Source organism: Pseudorasbora parva, chromosome 19 (assembly GCF_024679245.1).
Source record: "Pseudorasbora parva isolate DD20220531a chromosome 19, ASM2467924v1, whole genome shotgun sequence".
Taxonomy (NCBI): domain Eukaryota; kingdom Metazoa; phylum Chordata; class Actinopteri; order Cypriniformes; family Gobionidae; genus Pseudorasbora; species Pseudorasbora parva.
This window is the reverse complement of record NC_090190.1, coordinates 44441223-44464102: the sequence shown is the minus strand read 5'-3', so window position 1 is coordinate 44464102 and position 22880 is coordinate 44441223. Positions and strand designations below refer to the sequence as shown.

The 22880-nt window shown below is 44.4% G+C and overlaps 1 protein-coding gene across 1 annotated transcript in view; it reads right to left on the bottom strand.

Annotated features, from left to right (window-relative positions):
* slc9a1b (solute carrier family 9 member A1b) overlaps positions 1-22836 on the bottom strand; it is a 31239-nt gene extending 8403 nt beyond the window's left edge. The window contains exons 1-11 of the mRNA XM_067424990.1: positions 22371-22836; positions 21263-21720; positions 18401-18651; positions 18113-18330; positions 16506-16708; positions 16302-16391; positions 16140-16210; positions 14160-14324; positions 10909-11005; positions 8874-8972; positions 4020-4089 (exon numbers count right to left, since the gene is read on the bottom strand). Coding sequence (XP_067281091.1) covers positions 4020-4089; positions 8874-8972; positions 10909-11005; positions 14160-14324; positions 16140-16210; positions 16302-16391; positions 16506-16708; positions 18113-18330; positions 18401-18651; positions 21263-21720; positions 22371-22650 — 2002 coding nt within the window. The 5' untranslated portion in view covers positions 22651-22836. The remainder of the gene's footprint in view (positions 1-4019; positions 4090-8873; positions 8973-10908; positions 11006-14159; positions 14325-16139; positions 16211-16301; positions 16392-16505; positions 16709-18112; positions 18331-18400; positions 18652-21262; positions 21721-22370) is intronic.
* Positions 22837-22880: the final 44 nt, after the last annotated feature.

Here is a 22880-nt window from a genome sequence, read left to right as displayed (position 1 = left end):
ACCCTTCTGGAAGAGACAGAGGGAACCTTTCTAACTCTTCATGCCAGATAACCCTAACCCTTCTGGAAGAGAAGCCAGGAATCTTTCTTAACTCTTCATGTCAGATAACCCTAACCCTTCTGGAAGAGACAGAGGGAACCTTTCTTACTCTTCATGCCAGATAACCCTAACCCTTCTGGAAGAGACAGAGGGAACCTTTCTAACTCTTCATGCCAGATAACCCTAACCCTTCTGGAAGAGACAGAGGGAACCTTTCTAACTCTTCATGCCAGATAACCCTAACCCTTCTGGAAGAGACAGAGGGAACCTTTCTAACTCTTCATGCCAGATAACCCTAACCCTTCTGGAAGAGAAGCCAGGAATCTTTCTTAACTCTTCATGTCAGATAACCCTAACCCTTCTGGAAGAGACAGAGGGAACCTTTCTAACTCTTCATGCCAGATAACCCTAACCCTTCTGGAAGAGACAGCGGGAACCTTTCTAACTCTTCATGCCAGATAACCCTAACCCTTCTGGAAGAGACAGCGGGAACCTTTCTAACTCTTCATGCCAGATAACCCTAACCCTTCTGGAAGAGACAGCGGGAAACTTTCTAACTCTTCATGCCAGATAACCCTAACCCTTCTGGAAGAGACAGCGGGAACCTTTCTAACTCTTCATGCCAGATAACCCTAACCCTTCTGGAAGAGACAGAGGGAACCTTTCTAACTCTTCATGCCAGATAACCCTAACCCTTCTGGAAGAGAGAGAGGGAACCTTTCTAACTCTTCATGCCAGATAACCCTAACCCTTCTGGAAGAGAAGCCAGGAATCTTTCTTAACTCTTCATGTCAGATAACCCTAACCCTTCTGGAAGAGACAGAGGGAACCTTTCTAACTCTTCATGCCAGATAACCCTAACCCTTCTGGAAGAGACAGAGGGAACCTTTCTTACTCTTCATGCCAGATAACCCTAACCCTTCTGGAAGAGAAGGCGGGAATCTTTCTTAACTCTTCATGTCAGATAACCCTAACCCTTCTGGAAGAGATAGAGGGAACCTTTCTATCTCTTCATGCCAGATAACCCTAACACTTCTGGAAGAGACAGCGAGAACCTTTCTAACTCTTCATGTCAGATAACCCTAACCCTTCTGGAAGAGACAGAGGGAACCTTTCTTACTCTTCATGCCAGATAACCCTAACCCTTTTGGAAGAGACAGCGGGAACCTTTCTAACTCTTCATGCCAGATAACCCTAACCCTTCTGGAAGAGACAGAGGGAACCTTTCTTACTCTTCATGCCAGATAACCCTAACCCTTCTGGAAGAGACAGAGGGAACCTTTCTAACTCTTCATGCCAGATAACCCTAACGCTTCTGGAAGAGACAGAGGGAACCTTTCTTACTCTTCATGCCAGATAACCCTAACCCTTCTGGAAGAGAAGGCGGGAATCTTTCTTAACTCTTCATGCCAGATAACCCTAACCCTTCTGGAAGAGACAGAGGGAACCTTTCTTACTCTTCATGCCAGATAACCCTAACCCTTCTGGAAGAGACAGAGGGAACCTTTCTAACTCTTCATGCCAGATAACCCTAACCCTTCTGGAAGAGACAGAGGGAACCTTTCTTAACTCTTCATGCCAGATAACCCTAACCCTTCTGGAAGAGACAGAGGGAACCTTTCTTAACTCTTCATGCCAGATAACCCTAACCCTTCTGGAAGAGACAGAGGGAACCTTTCTTACTCTTCATGCCAGATAACCCTAACCCTTCTGGAAGAGACAGAGGGAACCTTTCTAACTCTTCATGCCAGATAACCCTAACCCTTCTGGAAGAGACAGAGGGAACCTTTCTTACTCTTCATGCCAGATAACCCTAACCCTTCTGGAAGAGACAGAGGGAACCTTTCTAACTATTCATGCCAGATAACCTTAACCCTTCTGGAAGAGACAGAAGGAACCTTTCTAACTCTTCATGCCAGATAACCCTAACCCTTCTGGAAGAGACAGAGGGAACCTTTCTAACTCTCCATGCCAGATAACCCTAACCCTTCTGGAAAAGACAGAGGGAACCTTTCTAACTCTTCATGTCAGATAACCCTAACCCTTCTGGAAGAGACAGAGGGAACCTTTCTTACTCTTCATGCCAGATAACCCTAACCCTTTTGGAAGAGACAGCGGGAACCTTTCTAACTCTTCATGCCAGATAACCCTAACCCTTCTGGAAGAGACAGAGGGAACCTTTCTTACTCTTCATGCCAGATAACCCTAACCCTTCTGGAAGAGACAGAGGGAACCTTTCTAACTCTTCATGCCAGATAACCCTAACGCTTCTGGAAGAGACAGAGGGAACCTTTCTTACTCTTCATGCCAGATAACCCTAACCCTTCTGGAAGAGAAGGCGGGAATCTTTCTTAACTCTTCATGCCAGATAACCCTAACCCTTCTGGAAGAGACAGAGGGAACCTTTCTAACTCTTCATGCCAGATAACCCTAACCCTTCTGGAAGGGACAGAAGGAACCTTTCTAACTCTTCATGCCAGATAACCCTAACCCTTCTGGAAGAGACAGAGGGAACCTTTCTAACTCTTCATGCCAGATAACCCTAACCCTTCTGGAAGGGACAGAAGGAACCTTTCTAACTCTTCATGCCAGATAACCCTAACCTTCTGGAAGAGACAGAGGGAACCTTTCTAACTCTTCATGCCAGATAACCCTATCCCTTCTGGAAGAGACAGAGGGAACCTTTCTTACTCTTCATGCCAGATAACCCTAACCCTTCTGGAAGAGACAGAGGGAACCTTTCTAACTCTTCATGCCAGATAACCCTAACCCTTCTGGAAGAGACAGAGGGAACCTTTCTTACTCTTCATGCCAGATAACCCTAACCCTTCTGGAAGAGACAGAGGGAACCTTTCTTAACTCTTCATGCCAGATAACCCTAACCCTTCTGGAAGAGACAGAGGGAACCTTTCTAACTCTTCATGCCAGATAACCCTAACCCTTCTGGAAGAGACAGAGGGAACCTTTCTTACTCTTCATGCCAGATAACCCTAACCCTTCTGGAAGAGACAGAGGGAACCTTTCTAACTATTCATGCCAGATAACCTTAACCCTTCTGGAAGAGACAGAAGGAACCTTTCTAACTCTTCATGCCAGATAACCCTAACCCTTCTGGAAGAGACAGAGGGAACCTTTCTAACTCTCCATGCCAGATAACCCTAACCCTTCTGGAAAAGACAGAGGGAACCTTTCCAACTCTTCATGCCAGATAACCCTAACCCTTCTGGAAGAGACAGAGGGAACCTTTCTAACTCTTCATGCCAGATAACCCTAACCCGTCTGGAAGAGAAGGCGGGAATCTTTCTTAACTCTTCATGTCAGATAACCCTAACCCTTCTGGAAGAGACAGAGGGAACCTTTCTAACTATTCATGCCAGATAACCCAAACCCTTCTGGAAGAGACAGAGGGAACCTTTCTAACTCTCCATGCCAGATAACCCTAACCCTTCTGGAAGAGACAGAGGGAACCTTTCTTAACTCTTCATGTCAGATAACCCTAACCCTTCTGGAAGAGACAGCGGGAACCTTTCTAACTCTTCATGTCAGATAACCCTAACCCTTCTGGAAGAGACAGAGGGAACCTTTCTAACTCTCCATGCCAGATAACCCTAACCCTTCTGGAAGAGACAGAGGGAACCTTTCTAACTCTTCATGCCAGATAACCCAAACCCTTCTGGAAGAGACAGAGGGAACCTTTCTTAACTCTTCATGTCAGATAACCCTAACCCTTCTGGAAGAGACAGCGGGAACCTTTCTAACTCTTCATGTCAGATAACCCTAACCCTTCTGGAAGAGACAGCGGGAACCTTTCTAACTCTTCATGTCAGATAACCCTAACCCTTCTGGAAGAGACAGAGGGAACCTTTCTAACTCTCCATGCCAGATAACCCTAACCCTTCTGGAAGAGAAGGCGGGAATCTTTCTTAACTCTTCATGCGACATTCGCTGCTAAATGACCCAGAAATATCTGCGAAGCTCACCTGACTCGAAGTGGCCTCGCACTGCCGGAGACTCCGAGCGATTTGCAGGAACCGTCAGAAAGAGGCTCATCTGGAAAAGCAACACCACAAATTACTGGCTTTTCTTTTGGCTTGAGCGTTTAAAGACAGACAAAAACAATAAAGCATTATTTTCTTTAAAGGAGTGGTTGCATGCGATTTCACTTTTTTTAACTTAAGTGAGTGTGTAATGTCGCTGCTTGAGCATAAACAGTATCTGCAAAGTTACAGCGCAGAAAGTTCAATGCAAACGGAGATATTGTCTTTTAAAGTTACGGCAGTTTATTGCCTACAAAATGGCCAGTTTGGACTACAATGAGGTTCCTCCTGGGTTGGTGACATCATAAACCCTTGCTATTAACATAAACACTCTCCCTGCGTCTCAATTCGTCTACTTATACTGCGTCCTAAAAGTATGTAAGTATACTCGAACAAAAAGTACATACTTTTGAGTGTGTAGCAGAAGAGTATGCAAGCTTCAGGACCACTTCGACATATATAACAAACTCTGTTGCTTAGTTACGAGCATCCTATAACCGTTTAAACTGCCCTGTCAATCATCATCACAGTTAAAGTCCTCCATATTCAGTTTAATCTCCTGCCGTATCGGAGAGAAATGTAGACACGTGTGGGTCTTTAATGCAGAGATTCTCCTTGTGTGTTTGCAGTTTAAATATAATGATGCATTTAAAAGGTTAATAGCCAAACGTATCATTACAAACGTTCTCCAGGTGAAATATAATGTGGACAACACTGAATAAACATATTTTTTGTCAGGTTAAATACTGATAATTGATCACTCAAACCTTTATCTAAACTTCTCGCCTTAACCGTCGGACTTGCACTTCCGTCATTACTGTAGTTTTAAACACTTTTTTTATCCGTGTTTGTAGTTCTAATCGAAATCACGTCAAACTCGCAATGGGTTGTGGGTAATATCAGCCGTTAGAGTGTGTGTCAATCCACACTTCCAAATCTGACCTGAAAGAGTAAACCACCATCCGGGTATCTTTGGAATACACTTTTCAACATACTACGATTTGGACAAATTAATTCTCAATTTGAATACTATTTCGAATGGACGGTATGCGAATTGGGACGTAGCAATGTGACTTCTGCCCGTAATGGGAAGGGGCGTGGCGTTTCCGGCAACCTGTGCTTGGCACTTCAGCCAATAAAAATACAGGAAACTACATTTGGCCATCTGACCAATCTAAGACCACTTCATAGAAGCAGGAAGCAAACGAGCCTTTCAAAGGACAGACAGCGGTGTTAAATAAAGGGAGAATATAAGAAAAATACGCCGTTTAAAAAAAAGAAGAAGTATTAAGACATGTTATACTGCGCCCCATAAACACAACCAAGCCTAGAAAACACCACAGAACCACCACTTTAAACAAACTTCAAAACTGGAGGCAGTCACTGCAATATTGTTCTGCAATGCTGGTTTGAAACAATGTCCACAGTGCAAAACCTAAACACCAGACAAACTGAGTCTTTATGGCATTTACTAAACAAAACATGAAGGTGTCTCATCTAATGTGTTCCTTAGAGGACAGGAGCTTGATATGGTTAATGAATTCAAGTATCTAGGACTCATATATGACTCCACCCTAACATTCAAACGGCAAGTACAAAAGGTGGCTAATAAAGTTCAATTCAATTTGCAGAATTTTAAACAAGTTAGGTTATTTCTTGATAATAAAGCTGCCAAGTTGTTCTTATATACTATGATCTTTCCACATATTGAGTACTGTTTTATTAATTGGTCATTAACTAGTATAATTACTTTAAAAAGCATTGAATGTCTATTTAAGAAAGATATTAAATGATAAAAGAGCATTGTCATTTCATCATTGCGATATCTTAGAGAGGCATAAATTTTTAAGCTTTGATCATTTTAAACACTTGTTTAGTATATAAAGTATTACATAACCTTGCTCCCCCTCCACTGCATGGCTTTTTTCAAAGACTTGACAGCCGAGGTCATACACGGGCCCATGTCAAAGGAGACTGCGTCATGCCATTTAGGCGCACTACTTTTGGGCAAAACGCTTTGTCAGTAATAGGCGGTAAACTCTGGAATAGTTTGCCCCTTTCAATAAGAGAATGTCCAACATTCAACACCTTTAAAACTCACTTAAGGTTTTAAAACCAGAGCTGTACTCATATTTAATGGTCATACATTTATCAATTGTACATGTACACTTACATTAATAAATCTGTCTCTTCCGTGATACCCTGAAAATTTTGAATAATCCGATCTAATATGATTTCCGACCTGTAAGGTTGCCAGAATAATAATCTTACACGGTGTGTTAATAGGCACCCCGACTGAGTCTGGTTTCTCCCAAGGTTTATTTTTCTCCATCATGCCCTGATGGAGTTTTGGTTCCTTGCCACTGTCGCCTTTGGCTTGGCTTGCTCAGTTGGGGACACTAAAAATATGATTAAAGTTATTCAACTTATTATAAAAATAAAATGTATGAATTAGGTCTTATTTAATTCTATAAACTAAAATACTGATCTGCCAACATTGTCGCTATATGATAAATTAAAATAAGCTGATAACATCACTGTTTTCTCCAGTACGACTGTACAGCCAAATCTAATTTGACACTGTGAAGCTGCTTTGACACAATCGTGATTGTAAAAGCGCTATATAAATAAAGTTGACTTACACTGTAAATCTGAATGTAGCATAAAGGTGAATGAACAATGTCTTGCTATTTAAGTTTGTGTTTTGTTGTTTTTTATAGTGAATGTGAATGATGTTGTATGACTGTTGGCTGTCTTTATTATTTTTATGTTACCTGCCTAGAGACTGCAGACGAAAAGTAGTTATTTTTATTAATTCTGGCATATTCACACGGTGTATTTTTACACAACACTGTTCATGAATATGCCAGGTCTGCCAATTAAACTAATAAATAAATAAATAAAACCAAACAAAACTGACAGGAAGCTGAATGAATCGATAAATGGATGAATGGCTGAATGGATGAATAGCTGAATGGATGAATGGCTGAATGGATGAATGGATGAATGGCTGAATGGATGAAAGGCTGAATGGATGAATGTATGAATGGCTGAATGGATGAATGGCTGAATGGATGAATAGCTGAATGGATGAATGGCTGAATGGATGAATGGCTGAATGGATGAAAGGCTGAATGGATGAATGTATGAATGGCTGAATGTATGAATGGCTGAATGTATGAATGGATGAATGGCTGAATGTATGAATGGATGAATGGCTGAATGTATGAATGGCTGAATGGATGAATGAATGTATGAATGGATGAATGGATGAATGGCTGAATGTATGAATGGATGAATGGCTGAATGTATGAATGAATGTATGAATGTATGAATGGATGAATGGATGAATGGCTGAATGGATGAATGGCTGAATGTATGAATGGATGAATGGCTGAATGTATGAATGGATGAATGGCTGAATGAATGGATGAATGGATGAATGGCTGAATGGATGAATGGCTGAATGGATGAAAGGCTGAATGGATGAATGTATGAATGGCTGAATGTATGAATGGATGAATGGCTGAATGTATGAATGGCTGAATGTATGAATGTATGAATGGCTGAATGTATGAATGGCTGAATGGATGAATGGCTGAATGTATGAATGGCTGAATGTATGAATGGCTGAATGTATGAATGGCTGAATGGCTGAATGTATGAATGGCTGAATGTATGAATGGATGAATGGCTGAATGGATGAATGGCTGAATGGATGAATGGCTGAATGGATGAATGAATGTATGAATGTATGAATGGCTGAATGTATGAATGGATGAATGGCTGAATGTATGAATGGCTGAATGGATGAATGGATGAATGGCTGAATGTATGAATGGCTGAATGGCTGAATGTATGAATGGCTGAATGTATGAATGGCTGAATGGCTGAATGTATGAATGGCTGAATGTATGAATGGATGAATGGCTGAATGGATGAATGGCTGAATGGATGAATGGCTGAATGGATGAATGAATGTATGAATGGATGAATGGCTGAATGTATGAATGGATGAATGGCTGAATGAATGGATGAATGGCTGAATGTATGAATGAATGTATGAATGGCTGAATGGCTGAATGGATGAATGGCTGAATGTATGAATGGATGAATGGCTGAATGGATGAATGGCTGAATGTATGAATGGATGAATGGCTGAATGTATGAATGAATGTATGAATGGATGAATGGCTGAATGGCTGAATGTACGAATGGCTGAATGGCTGAATGTACGAATGGCTGAATGTACGAATGGATGAATGGCTGAATGGATGAATGGCTGAATGGATGAATGGCTGAATGTATGAATGGATGAATGGCTGAATGTATGAATGGCTGAATGGATGAATGGCTGAATGGATGAATGTACGAATGGCTGAATGTACGAATGGATGAATGGCTGAATGGATGAATGGCTGAATGTATGAATGGCTGAATGTATGAATGGCTGAATGTATGAATGTATGAATGGCTGAATGTATGAATGGCTGAATGGATGAATGGCTGAATGGCTGAATGTATGAATGGATGAATGGCTGAATGTATGAATGGATGAATGGCTGAATGTATGAATGGCTGAATGTATGAATGTATGAATGGCTGAATGGATGAATGGCTGAATGTATGAATGTATGAATGGCTGAATGGATGAATGGATGAATGGCTGAATGTATGAATGGATGAATGGCTGAATGTATGAATGGATGAATGGCTGAATGTATGAATGTATGAATGGCTGAATGGATGAATGGATGAATGGCTGAATGGATGAATGGTGTGTGAAGCTTGACTCACGCGTCGCTCCATCTCCACGCGCTGCTTCCTGAGCCGCGTCTCGCTCCACACGTCTTCTTCAGCCTCAGGCATCAGTGTGTGTCGGCTGTACGAGCGCAACTAACACACACACACACACACACACACACACACACACACACACACACACACACACACACACACACACACACACACACACACACACTACAGTCAGAGACAGACATTGGAAGACGTGTGTGCAGCATTTCCATTTTTAACAGCACTGACTTTACAAACTTTAGAAACAAGTGTCAGACACATTATGAAAGCATAAACATTCAGACACACACTGCACACACTGCTCTTCTTACTCAGTATTTCTGTCTTGTTTCTAGTCCAAACATCTAAACATTCTTACAACAAGAAGTATTTACTAGACAAGCAAAAGTAATTGTCTTGTTTTGGGGAAAATAACTCAAAATGAAGAGAGTTTCTGCTTAAAATAAGATAAATAATCTGCCAATGGGGTGAGAATAATAATCTTGTTTTCTGTTTGAATTAAGATTATTCTCCACACCCCATTGGCAGATTATTGATCTTATTTTAAGCAGAAACTCTCTTCATTTTGAGTTATTTCCCCATCTGCTGTCCTCGTGTGACCTCAGCATGTTTACAGTTTTTTCCCCCAGTGTTCAACACTGACACCCCAGGCCCAAACATTCACACACTCAGCAACACACACGTGTGTATACGGACTGGGAATTATTATCTTTTTCTTCTTTCAGACAAAATGCATTCAGTCACATTTTAAATACACTGATAAAAGCACATTTAAATTACAGTGATGGCAAATGTCAGGCCTTTCTGCAGTAACTATGTTGAAATATAGGAGTGAATGGACTACACGTGTTGTTGACGTGTTGAATTATTATTATTCTTTTGCCCTGGAATTTCAGGATATTTTTTCTTTTTTCACATATTAACAGTATTTTCACAAATAAAGTACTATAATCAATTATTTCTGATTTATTCTTGTTACATACGTATGCTTTAGTACATTCACTAAATTACAAATCAGTTATTCTATAATGAAATATTTATGTGAAAATTAATTCAAACTTTAAAAAATAAAAGGTCACAATTGATGTAATGTTAACAATTATTATTATTATTATTATTATTATTATTATTATTATTATTATTATTATTATTATGATTATGTTTTCTGAAGGAGAATGTGTGGGCAGTGATTGGTGGAAGAGCTTATGTTCATGAAGTGTTTTGTTGGTCTGAGTGAGTTCGGAGGTTAACTGGCCAAATGAATGCAGACTGAATGAAGAGTTAGATAAGGTGGTTTATACTGAACAGTGCTTGTCAACTGCACTAACTGTAATCCAGAGAGGCTTTGGCAACACACATGTACAATTATTTGCTATGCCAATGAAATTAATATCATAAAAAGATTAATAGCATAAAAAAATACATTTCCTAAGTTGCACTGTTGTATTATTTGCATCTAAATCTTACGTACATTTGTCAGTCTGACAAAATAACGAGTAAAGATGATATCACTTCAAGGTTGAGTGCATTGCATTATGGGACACAGACACAGTGTGCTATGTTTTATACAGCACCTTTGATAAATGTGATCAGGTATTATATTCAGAACATTAGCATGAGCAGTTAGCATGTCGAGTCTCACTCTCTGTATAAAGGTAATGTGATCAGGTATTATATTCAGAACATTAGCATGAGCAGTTAGCATGTTGAGTCTCACTCTCTGTATAAAGGTAATGTGATCAGGTATTATATTCAGAACATTAGCATGAGCAGTTAGCATGTCGAGTCTCACTCTCTGTATAAAGGTAATGTGATCAGGTATTATATTCAGAACATTAGCATGAGCAGTTAGCATGTTGAGTCTCACTCTCTGTATAAAGGTAATGTGATCAGGTATTATATTCAGAACATTAGCATGAGCAGTTAGCATGTTGAGTCTCACTCTCTGTATAAAGGTAATGTGATCAGGTATTATATTCAGAACATTAGCATGAGCAGTTAGCATGTCGAGTCTCACTCTCTGTCGCGTCTTCTGCAGGTTTGCTCGCAGGATCTTTCGGATTTCTGCTTCACGTTCTTTAGAGATGTTGAGCGTCCTCCTGCTGCGCTGCCGCCTGCACAGACACGTTAGCATGATGTGAGCGTGATGTTAGCGTGATGTGAGCGTGATGTGAGCGTGATGTGAGCGTGATGTGAGCGTGATGTGAGCGTGACGTGAGCGTGATGTGAGCGTGACGTTAGCGTGACGTGAGCGTGACGTGAGTGTGATGTGAGCGTGATGTTAGCGTGATGTGAGCGTGATGTGAGCGTGATGTGAGCGAGATGTGAGCGTGATGTGAGCGTGACGTGAGCGTGATGTGAGCGTGACGTTAGCGTGACGTGAGCGTGACGTGAGCGTGACGTGAGTGTGACGTGAGCGTGATGTGAGTGTGATGTGAGCGAGATGTGAGCGTGATGCGAGCGTGACGTTAGCGTGATGTGAGCGAGATGTGAGCGTGATGCGAGCGTGACGTTAGCGTGATGTGAGTGTGATGTGAGCGAGATGTGAGCGTGACGTGAGCGTGACGTGAGCGTGACGTGAGCGTGATGTGAGCGTGACGTGAGCGTGACGTGAGTGTGACGTGAGCGTGATGTGAGCGTGATGTGAGCGTGACGTGAGCGTGACGTGAGCGTGATGTGAGCGTGACGTGAGCGTGATGTGAGCGTGACGTGAGCGTGACGTGAGCGTGATGTGAGCGTGATGTGAGCGTGATGTGAGCGTGACGTTAGCGTGACGTGAGCGTGATGTGAGCGAGACGTTAGCGTGACGTGAGCGTGATGCGAGCGTGACGTTAGCGTGATGTGAGTGTGATGTGAGCGAGATGTGAGCGTGATGTGAGCGTGACGTTAGCGTGACGTGAGCGTGATGTGAGCGTGATGTGAGCGTGACGTGAGTGTGACGTGAGCGTGACGTGAGTGTGATGTGAGCGTGATGTGAGCGTGACGTGAGCGTGACGTGAGCGTGACGTGAGCGTGATGTGAGCGTGACGTGAGCGTGACGTGAGCGTGACGTGAGCGTGACGTGAGCGTGACGTGAGCGTGACGTGAGCGTGATGTGAGCGAGATGTGAGAGTGATGTGAGCGTGACGTTAGCGTGACGTGAGCGTGATGTGAGTGTGATGTGAGCGTGATGTGAGTGATGTGAGCGTGACGTGAGCGTGATGTGAGCGTGATGTTAGTGTGATGTGAGAGTGACGTTAGCGTGATGTGAGAGTGACGTTAGCGTGATGTTAGCGTGATGTTAGCGTGACGTGAGCGTGATGTGAGCGAGATGTGAGAGTGATGTGAGCGTGACGTTAGCGTGACGTGAGCGTGATGTGAGTGTGATGTGAGCGTGATGTGAGTGATGTGAGCGTGACGTGAGCGTGATGTGAGCGTGATGTTAGTGTGATGTGAGAGTGACGTTAGCGTGATGTGAGAGTGACGTTAGCGTGATGTTAGCGTGATGTTAGCGTGACGTGAGCGTGACGTGAGCGTGATGTGAGCGTGATGTGAGCGTGATGTTAGCGTGATGTGAGCGTGACGTTAGCGTGACATGAGCGTGATGTGAGCGTGATGTGAGCGTGATGTGAGCGTGATGTGAGCCTGATGTTAGTGTGACGTTAGCGTGATGTTAGTGTGATGTGAGAGTGACGTTAGCGTGATGTGAGAGTGACGTTAGCGTGATGTTAGCGTGATGTTAGCGTGACGTGAGCGTGACGTGAGCGTGACGTGAGCGTGATGTTAGCGTGATGTTAGCGTGATGTGAGTGTGATGTTAGGGTGATGTGAGCGTGATGTGAGCGTGATGTGAGCGTGATGTGAGCGTGATGTTAGCGTGATGTGAGCGTGATGTGAGCGTGATGTGAGCGTGATGTGAGCGTGACGTTAGCGTGACGTTAGTGTGACGTGAGCGTGATGTGAGCGTGATGTTAGCGTGATGTGAGCGTGATGTGAGCGTGATGTGAGCGTGACGTTAGCGTGATGTGAGCGTGATGTGAGCGTGATGTTAGTGTGATGTGAGCGTGATGTTAGCGTGATGTGAGCGTGATGTGAGCGTGATGTGAGCGTGATGTTAGCGTGACGTTAGTGTGATGTGAGCGTGATGTTAGCGTGATGTGAGCGTGATGTGAGCGTGATGTTAGTGTGACGTTAGCGTGACGTTAGTGTGATGTGAGCGTGATGTGAGCGTGATGTGAGCGTGATGTTAGCGTGATGTGAGCGTGACGTGAGCGTGATGTGAGCGTGATGTTAGCGTGATGTGAGCGTGATGTTAGCGTGATGTTAGCGTGATGTGAGCGTGACGTTAGTGTGATGTGAGCGTGACGTTAGGGTGATGTGAGCGTGACGTTAGCGTGACGTGAGCGTGACGTGAGCGTGACGTTAGCGTGACGTGAGCGTGACGTGAGCGTGACGTGAGCGTGATGTGAGCGTGATGTGAGCGTGATGTGAGCGTGATGTTAGCGTGATGTGAGCGTGACGTTAGCGTGACATGAGCGTGATGTGAGCGTGATGTGAGCGTGATGTGAGCGTGATGTGAGCCTGATGTTAGTGTGACGTTAGCGTGATGTTAGTGTGATGTGAGCGTGATGTTAGTGTGATGTGAGCGTGATGTTAGCGTGATGTTAGCGTGACGTTAGTGTGATGTGAGCGTGAGGTTAGTGTGATGTGAGCGTGACGTTAGTGTGACGTTAGCGTTAATGTTAGTGTGATGTTAGCGTGATGTGAGCGTGATGTGAGCGTGACGTGAGCGTGACGTGAGCGTGATGTGAGCGTGACGTGAGCGTGATGTGAGCGTGATGTGAGCGTGATGTTAGCGTGATGTGAGTGTGATGTGAGCGTGATGTGAGCGTGATGTGAGCGTGATGTGAGTGTGATGTGAGCGTGATGTGAGCGTGATGTGAGAGTGATGTTAGCGTGATGTGAGCGTGATCTGAGCATGATGTGAGAGTGATGTTAGCGTGATCTGAGCATGATGTGAGCGTGATCTGAGCGTGATGTGAGCGTGATGTGAGAGTGATGTTAGTGTGATGTTAGCGTGATGTGAGTGTAATGTGAGCGTGATGTGAGCGTGATGTTAGCGTGATGTGAGTGTGATGTTAGCGTGATGTTAGCGTGACGTGAGCGTGATGTTACTGTTATGTGAGAGTAATGTGAGCATGATGTTAGCGTGATGTAAGCGTGATGTTAGCGTTATGTTAGCGTGTGCAGTGTGAGGAGCATGTGAGATGCGTGTTGTGTGGATACTCACGGTAAGGCTGCGGCCGTGCTCAGACTGGCTGAACTGCTGCTTTCCAGAAGCATCATGGCCTGTTTAAGCTCCATCTTATTGTAGAAGGAGATAAGCTGCGGTTCCTGCGATCGCTCTCCAGTGATCAGACACCGCTTGATGTAACGCTTATTAAAGCGATTCAGCCTGCAGATGAACATGCGTCAGAATCTAGAACCTTTACTAGATCTGAAAAGCAAAGTGATACATTAAACAGATATAGTTCAGTGAAGAATAGTTCAGCCAGAGAAGCCTAATGTCAGCGGAACGCAGTTAAGCGCACCAGAGAGAAGCGCTAATTTAGCATCACAGTTTTTGGCCCAAACAGAAAAATTACTTTTTGTTAATTTTTTTATTTTATTGGTTGAAATATGTTAAGACATTTTCTTCTGTAGAGCAGTAAAGAACAAACCCAACTGACCAAATGTCACTGTTCAAAGCTTCTGAGATTTGGGGCTTGTACAGTTCTTAAAACTAGGGATGCACCGAATGTTCGGCAACCGAAATTATTAAGTAAAAAGTAAAAAGGCCGAATAATTTTGGCCGAACAATGACGTTTTTAAATGACGCGATCAAAAAGTAACCCACGTAGAGTGAGAGGCGCGTGCTGTATGCAGCAAACATGTCAGCTGTGTGGAAGCACTGTTTAGTGCTGCATCTCATGTCATCGATGAGAAGAGGAACCGACTTTCATGTGAGAAAGCAGAGAAGCTACTTTTCATAAAGAAGAACCTGCCACTTTTCCTGAAGAAGTAGGCTAAGTAGGCTTATGTCTAGGACAGTTATTTATTTGTTGTGGGTTCATCCACATTGTTTGCACTATTCAATGCACATTTGTTGTTGTAGACATACAGAGTTACACTCTTTCAGCAGTCAGTTATAGGCCTAACATAGGCTATTCAAGAAGGGGGCTTCAAAGACGGCCAAATAAAAATATATTTTTTATTTTACTAATTATTTATTTTAAGTTATGTTGTGCTTAGTTTGTATAATATCTGCTGGAATGTTAAAAAAAATGTTCAGTGTTAAATAAATATTTTGAAATTGTATTTTTGTTATTTGATTTATTTCTCTGAAAAGCAACACAAAATAGTAAAAAGCAAATTTTTACTATTTAATTATTGTAATGGTAAAAAAATTGCCTAATAAATTGAAAAAATGCGAAACACCGCGTTCGGTATTCGGCCTTCGGCCAAGCATTTCATTATTATTCGGTTTCAGCTTCGGCCAAGAATTTCATTTCGGTGCATCCCTACTTAAAACTCAATCGCGTGTTCTCAGGATTTAAGAATCAATATCGGTACACTGATGTTTTTGAGAGAGCATCTAGTCACTATAAGGATAAACAGTGTGAAATTTAAAGGGGTGGTTGCATGCGATTTGACTTGTTTAACTTTAGCTAGTGTGTAATGTCGCTGCTTGAGCATAAAAAGTCTCTGCAAAGTTACAGCGCTGAAAGTTCAATGCAAACGGAGATATTGTCTTTTAAAGTTACGGCAGTTTATTGTCTACAAAAATGGCCGGTTTGGACTACAACGAGCTTCTTCCTGGGTTGGTGACATCATAAACCCTTGCTAGTCTCCGCAGATGTGACTTCTGACCGTAATGGAAATGGGCGTGGCCTTTAGGGCAACCTGTGCTTCAGCCAATAAAAATACAGGAAACTATACTTGGCCATCTGACTAATCCATTGTGTTTTTTGGAGGGATGGGCTTCATAGAAGCAGGAAGCAAACGAGCCGTTCAAAGGACAGACAGCGGTGTGGAATAAAGGTCAAATATCAGAATAATACGGCATTTAAAAAAAAAGACGTATTAAGACATGTTATACTGCGCCTCATAAACACAACCAAGCCTAGAAAAACACCACAGAACCACCACTTTAATGCACAACACGAGGGTAAAATAAAGCGTGGCAGGATTTTCAGCTGGACTTGTCCTTCACTGCGGTTCTGAAACGCACTTGTCCCTCCAGTGGTGATGTCCGTAGTGTCCACACACTCCCTCTATTCCTGTGAGCAAATGTTCCAGAAACTGCAAGAGACACAAAACCTTGATCATCCATTAGCCGTTGAGCAGAGCGGACCTCGGGTACATCACATGTTTTTCAGATCCGCTACATTACCTGAGTGTGAATCTCCTCATTTATTGAACTTTTACTTTGTTTCTTCTTCTTGACGGCCAGAAGGTCAACGAGGGGTCGGATCGTCATTCCCTAAAAAACAACAACTGCAGGTCTAATGGTGATCATGTGAATCCGATACGCCAGAAGCCATCTACAGCTGTAAGGCTATTCTTCAGCTAAAGGGAGGGAGAGTGATTGTCTCACCTGCACAAACACAGTGAAGAAGATGACGGTGATGATGGCGGTCAGGAACAAGTCCTTCATGGGGAAGTCTTCGCTGGACAGCAGGAAGGCCAGAGAGAAGGCGATCGCGCCCCTCAAGCCACCATACGCCACGATGAACTGATCCTTCCCACTCAGCTTCACCATGCGATACTTATTAATGATGTACGTTAGACCCATCACACCTGCTCCACAGACAAACACACACTAAACACTTACAGAGTTTATTCAGATAACACACAAAACACACCAATGAAGGTACAAAACCTCACAAATAAAACTCTACTCAATAGGGATGAATGACTAGTTGTTTTAGTTGTTTCCTGTAGCCTGACATACTGGATGCTCTTCCCTTTTCATACCATTCTTTGTAAACCCTAGAAATGGTTGTGTGTGTAAATCCCAGTAACTGAGCAGATTGTGAAATACTCAGACCGGCCCGTCTGGCACCAACAACCATGCCACGCTCAAAACGGCTTAAATCCCCTTTCTTTCCCATTCTGACATTCAGTCTGGAGTTCAGGAGATTGTCTTGACCAGGACCACACCCCTAAATGCACTGAAGAACTGCCATGTGATTGGCTGATTAGATAATTGTATCAATAAGAAATTGAACAGGTGTTCCTAATAATCCTTTGGGTAAGTGTACATAATGTATATTACGATGTTATGATGAACTATATGCCTTTGACATCCACTGACATTCTATGATGTTTCTAGGGATGACCTCAAACTTTTGAACGGTAGTGTTTATGGACACTTAGCACCTCCAATAATATTCAAATAACCTAAACATGGAGCCATTAGCTGTGCTTGATAACCCTAGCATAGCATGAAGAGCCGCTCACCCAGAACCCAGCAGACACAGGATGATGGTGATGCTGCCAAACGTCCAGTACCCATTACACACACACACACACACACACACACACTGTGTTTTCATGTTTTATGGGGACATTCCATAGGCGTAATGATTTTTATACTGTACAAACCGTATTTTCTATTCCCCTACACTGCCCCTACCCCTAAACCTACCCATCACCGGAAACATTCTGCATTTTTACATTTTTAAAAAACATCACTTAGTATGATTTATAAGATGTTTTCCTCATGGGGACCAAAAAATGTCCCCACAAGGACAAGATTTCACATATTACCATCTTTGTGGGGACATTTTGTCTCCATAATGTAGGGTTTAACAGGCCAAACACACACCCTAACTCACCCAGAACCCTGGACAGCAGACACAGGATGATGGTGATGGTAACAAACGTCCAGTTCCCATTACACACACAAACACGCACACCCTAACTCACCCAGAACCCTGGACAGCAGACACAGGATGATGGTGATGGTAACAAACGTCCAGTTCCCATTACACACACAAACACGCACACCCTAACTCACCCAGAACCCTGGACAGCAGACACAGGATGATGGTGATGGTAACAAACGTCCAGTTCCCATTACACACACAAACACGCACACCCTAACTCACCCAGAACCCTGGACAGCAGACACAGGATGATGGTGATGGTAACAAACGTCCAGTTCCCATTACACACACAAACACGCACACCCTAACTCACCCAGAACCCTGGACAGCAGACACAGGATGATGGTGATGGTAACAAACGTCCAGTTCCAGGCGTGCGGTCCGGCCACCGTCGACACGCCCAGGAAGATGAAGATCAGAGTCTCGCTCACACTGCTCCACATCTTCAGGAAGTATTTGATGGTGGTGTGGGATTTGTGGGAGATGTTGGCCTCCACGTACGGCCGCATAACCACGCCACACGCGATGAGCCTGAGCACAGAAACAGCACATGAGACTCCGGCTCAGCTCCGGCTCAACTCCAGCTCAGCTCCAGACTCACGCCATGATGCCGGACAGGTGGAAGACCTCCGCCGACAGATAGGCCATGTAGCTGTACAGGAAGACGAACAGCGGCTCGATCACACGTGTATGTGCGGTGAAGCGTGAGGTAAAGGCTGCCAGCACACCGTACACGCCTCCCACCATCACTCCGCCCAACGACACCACGAAGAAGCACAGAACACCCAGAAACACGTCAAAAACCGTCACCTCGCCCACGTGCGCAAACTCCTCGAACAGGTGGTACAGGACCTGAAGGAAACACACACTTGTAAGCTAGCAGCAACCCTGCCAAACTAAAACAATGCATGCACTAAGACAAAAAATACATTTGCCCACATATCTAAATGTAGGAAAGTAGTTGAATAAGCCCTATTTCTAAAAACAGTGGAGTGTTCCTTTAAAGCTTAACCAAGACATTTTGGACAATTTCATGCTTCCAACTTTGTGGGAAAAGTTTGTGGACGGCCCCTTCCTGTCCCAACACGCACATGAAAGAGTTAGAGCTGTAGGGTTAGAGCTGTAGGGTTAGAGCTGTAGGGTTAGAGCTGTAGGGTTAGAGCTGTAGGGTTAGAGCTGTAGAGTTAGAGCTGTAGGGTTAGAGCTGTAGGGTTAGAGCTGTAGGGTTAGAGCTGTAGGGTTAGAGCTGTAGGGTTAGAGCTGTAGGGTTAGAGCTGTAGGGTTAGAGCTGTAGGGTTAGAGCTGTAGGGTTAGAGCTGTAGGGTTAGAGCTGTAGGGTTAGAGCTGTAGGGTTAGAGCTGTAGGGTTAGAGCTGTAGGGTTAGAGCTGTAGAGTTAGAGCTGTAGAGTTAGAGCTGTAGGGTTAGAGCTGTAGGGTTAGAGCTGTAGGGTTAGAGCTGTAGGGTTAGAGCTGTAGGGTTAGAGCTGTAGGGTTAGAGCTGTAGGGTTAGAGCTGTAGAGTTAGAGCTGTAGGGTTAGAGCTGTAGGGTTAGAGCTGTAGGGTTAGAGCTGTAGGGTTAGAGCTGTAGGGTTAGAGCTGTAGAGTTAGAGCTGTAGGGTTAGAGCTGTAGGGTTAGAGCTGTAGGGTTAGAGCTGTAGGGTTAGAGCTGTAGGGTTAGAGCTGTAGAGTTAGAGCTGTAGGGTTAGAGCTGTAGGGTTAGAGCTGTAGGGTTAGAGCTGTAGGGTTAGAGCTGTAGGGTTAGAGCTGTAGAGTTAGAGCTGTAGAGTTAGAGCTGTAGGGTTAGAGCTGTAGGGTTAGAGCTGTAGGGTTAGAGCTGTAGGGTTAGAGCTGTAGAGTTAGAGCTGTAGGGTTAGAGCTGTAGGGTTAGAGCTGTAGGGTTAGAGCTGTAGGGTTAGAGCTGTAGAGTTAGAGCTGTAGGGTTAGAGCTGTAGAGTTAGAGCTGTAGGGTTAGAGCTGTAGGGTTAGAGCTGTAGAGTTAGAGCTGTAGGGTTAGAGCTGTAGGGTTAGAGCTGTAGGGTTAGAGCTGTAGAGTTAGAGCTGTAGGGTTAGAGCTGTAGGGTTAGAGCTGTAGGGTTAGAGCTGTAGGGTTAGAGCTGTAGGGTTAGAGCTGTAGAGTTAGAGCTGTAGGGTTAGAGCTGTAGGGTTAGAGCTGTAGGGTTAGAGCTGTAGGGTTAGAGCTGTAGGGTTAGAGCTGTAGAGTTAGAGCTGTAGGGTTAGAGCTGTAGGGTTAGAGCTGTAGGGTTAGAGCTGTAGGGTTAGAGCTGTAGGGTTAGAGCTGTAGGGTTAGAGCTGTAGAGTTAGAGCTGTAGTGTTAGAGCTGTAGGGTTAGAGCTGTAGGGTTAGAGCTGTAGGGTTAGAGCTGTAGGGTTAGAGCTGTAGGGTTAGAGCTGTAGGGTTAGAGCTGTAGGGTTAGAGCTGTAGAGTTAGAGCTGTAGGGTTAGAGCTGTAGAGTTAGAGCTGTAGGGTTAGAGCTGTAGGGTTAGAGCTGTAGGGTTAGAGCTGTAGGGTTAGAGCTGTAGGGTTAGAGCTGTAGGGTTAGAGCTGTAGGGTTAGAGCTGTAGAGTTAGAGCTGTAGGGTTAGAGCTGTAGGGTTAGAGCTGTAGGGTTAGAGCTGTAGGGTTAGAGCTGTAGGGTTAGAGCTGTAGAGTTAGAGCTGTAGGGTTAGAGCTGTAGGGTTAGAGCTGTAGGGTTAGAGCTGTAGGGTTAGAGCTGTAGGGTTAGAGCTGTAGAGTTAGAGCTGTAGGGTTAGAGCTGTAGGGTTAGAGCTGTAGGGTTAGAGCTGTAGGGTTAGAGCTGTAGAGTTAGAGCTGTAGGGTTAGAGCTGTAGGGTTAGAGCTGTAGGGTTAGAGCTGTAGGGTTAGAGCTGTAGGGTTAGAGCTGTAGGGTTAGAGCTGTAGGGTTAGAGCTGTAGGGTTAGAGCTGTAGGGTTAGAGCTGTAGAGTTAGAGCTCTAGGGTTAGAGCTGTAGGGTTAGAGCTGTAGGGTTAGAGCTGTAGGGTTAGAGCTGTAGGGTTAGAGCTGTAGGGTTAGAGCTGTAGGGTTAGAGCTGTAGGGTTAGAGCTGTAGGGTTAGAGCTGTAGGGTTAGAGCTGTAGGGTTAGAGCTGTAGGGTTAGAGCTGTAGGGTTAGAGCTGTAGGGTTAGAGCTGTAGGGTTAGAGCTGTAGAGTTAGAGCTGTAGGGTTAGAGCTGTAGGGTTAGAGCTGTAGGGTTAGAGCTGTAGGGTTAGAGCTGTAGGGTTAGAGCTGTAGGGTTAGAGCTGTAGGGTTAGAGCTGTAGGGTTAGAGCTGTAGGGTTAGAGCTGTAGAGTTAGAGCTGTAGAGTTAGAGCTGTAGAGTTAGAGCTGTAGGGTTAGAGCTGTAGGGTTAGAGCTGTAGGGTTAGATCTGTAGGGTTAGAGCTGTAGAGTTAGAGCTGTAGAGTTAGAGCTGTAGATGATTGCCTCACCACAGTCACGGCGTCGTTGAGCAGGGACTCTCCGAACACCAGCACGTGCAGCAGCTCGTTGATGTGGATCTCCTCAAACACCGCCAGAACAGCCACTGGATCCACGGCCGACACGATGGAGCCGAACAGCAGGCAGGACAGCAGGTCCAGCGAGCCCAAAGACCCGCCGAGCCGGCACACGCCGTACAGCACCGAGCCCATGAAGAAGGCATTCCACAGCGTGCCCAGCACCGCGAACATCAGGATGCTGCCAGCGTTCTCGGAGAAGGCCCGGATGGGCAGGAAGTAGCCGGCGTCTAGGATGATGGGCGGCAGCAGACACAGGAAGAAGAGCTGAGAGTCCAGGACCGGCGGCTTCTCTCCCATCACACGGATCAGGCCACCCACCACAAGCCCGACCACAATCAGCAGACAGCTCTCCGGAACCACCGCGGACACATGCGGGATCAGGTGGAAGCCTGCACACACACACACAAAGAGACAGACACATACACAGAGAGAGACAGACACATACACAGAGAGAGACAGACACATACACAGAGAGACAGACACATACAGAGAGAGAGAGAGAGAGAGAGAGAGAGAGAGAGAGAGAGAGAGAGAGAGAGAGAGAGAGAGAGAGAGAGAGAGAGAGAGAGAGAGAGAGAGAGAACTATCTTACTAAATATTTACTCAACATTCAGATAATTTTGTCAAAAATCAAACCCGGTTTTTCCATGACAGACACATCCCGTGTGCTTCTGTTGACATGACAAATACCCACATACAACGTGTGTGTGTGTGTGTGTGTGTGTGTGTGTGTGTGTGTGTGTGTGTGTGTGTGTGTGTGTGTGTTCTATCTCTTCACACACACTTCTTCTGTGCAGCTGCAGACTCAGATAAACTCTCATAATGAGGTCAGAGTAAAAGAGCCGCTTTAACAAACACAAGCCAAATGTTTTAATAGTTTTCTATGTTGGTCATAAAGTTCAGACAGTATCAACACAAACACAAACCGCAGATGGTCAGCATTCTAATAATAATCCTCACAGTATTCATCATTAACTGATACAATAATAGTTATCATGAACTCTTATGCATGATTGAATATTGTGATGTATTTACTCACCCATTTTCATGATCGACGCGAGCAGAATCCAGAGCGAGACCTCAAACGGCATCTGAACATACTCATAATGGATCGATATGACCGGAAACCCTCTGTGTTCATGATGAGCCGACACGTTCTGACCCGTTAGACTCTGACCCAGATCCGACACGTTCTGATCCGTTAGACTCTGACCCAGATCCGACACGTTCTGACCCGTTAGACTCTGACCCGTTATATTCTGCCCACCGGACCCGCAGCCGAAGCCCAGCAGCAGCAGCAGCAGCAGCGCGACGCGCATCTTCTTCACTCGCAGACCGAGAGCCGCGCAAACTTCAAAAACGCGTGGATTCCATCGCGATGTTTTACCAGCACGAGCACTCACTGTACACACACACACACAAACTCTCTCTCTGTCTCTCTCTCTCTCTCACACACACACACACACACACACACACACACACACACACACACACACACACACACACACACACACACACACACACACACACACACACACACACACACACA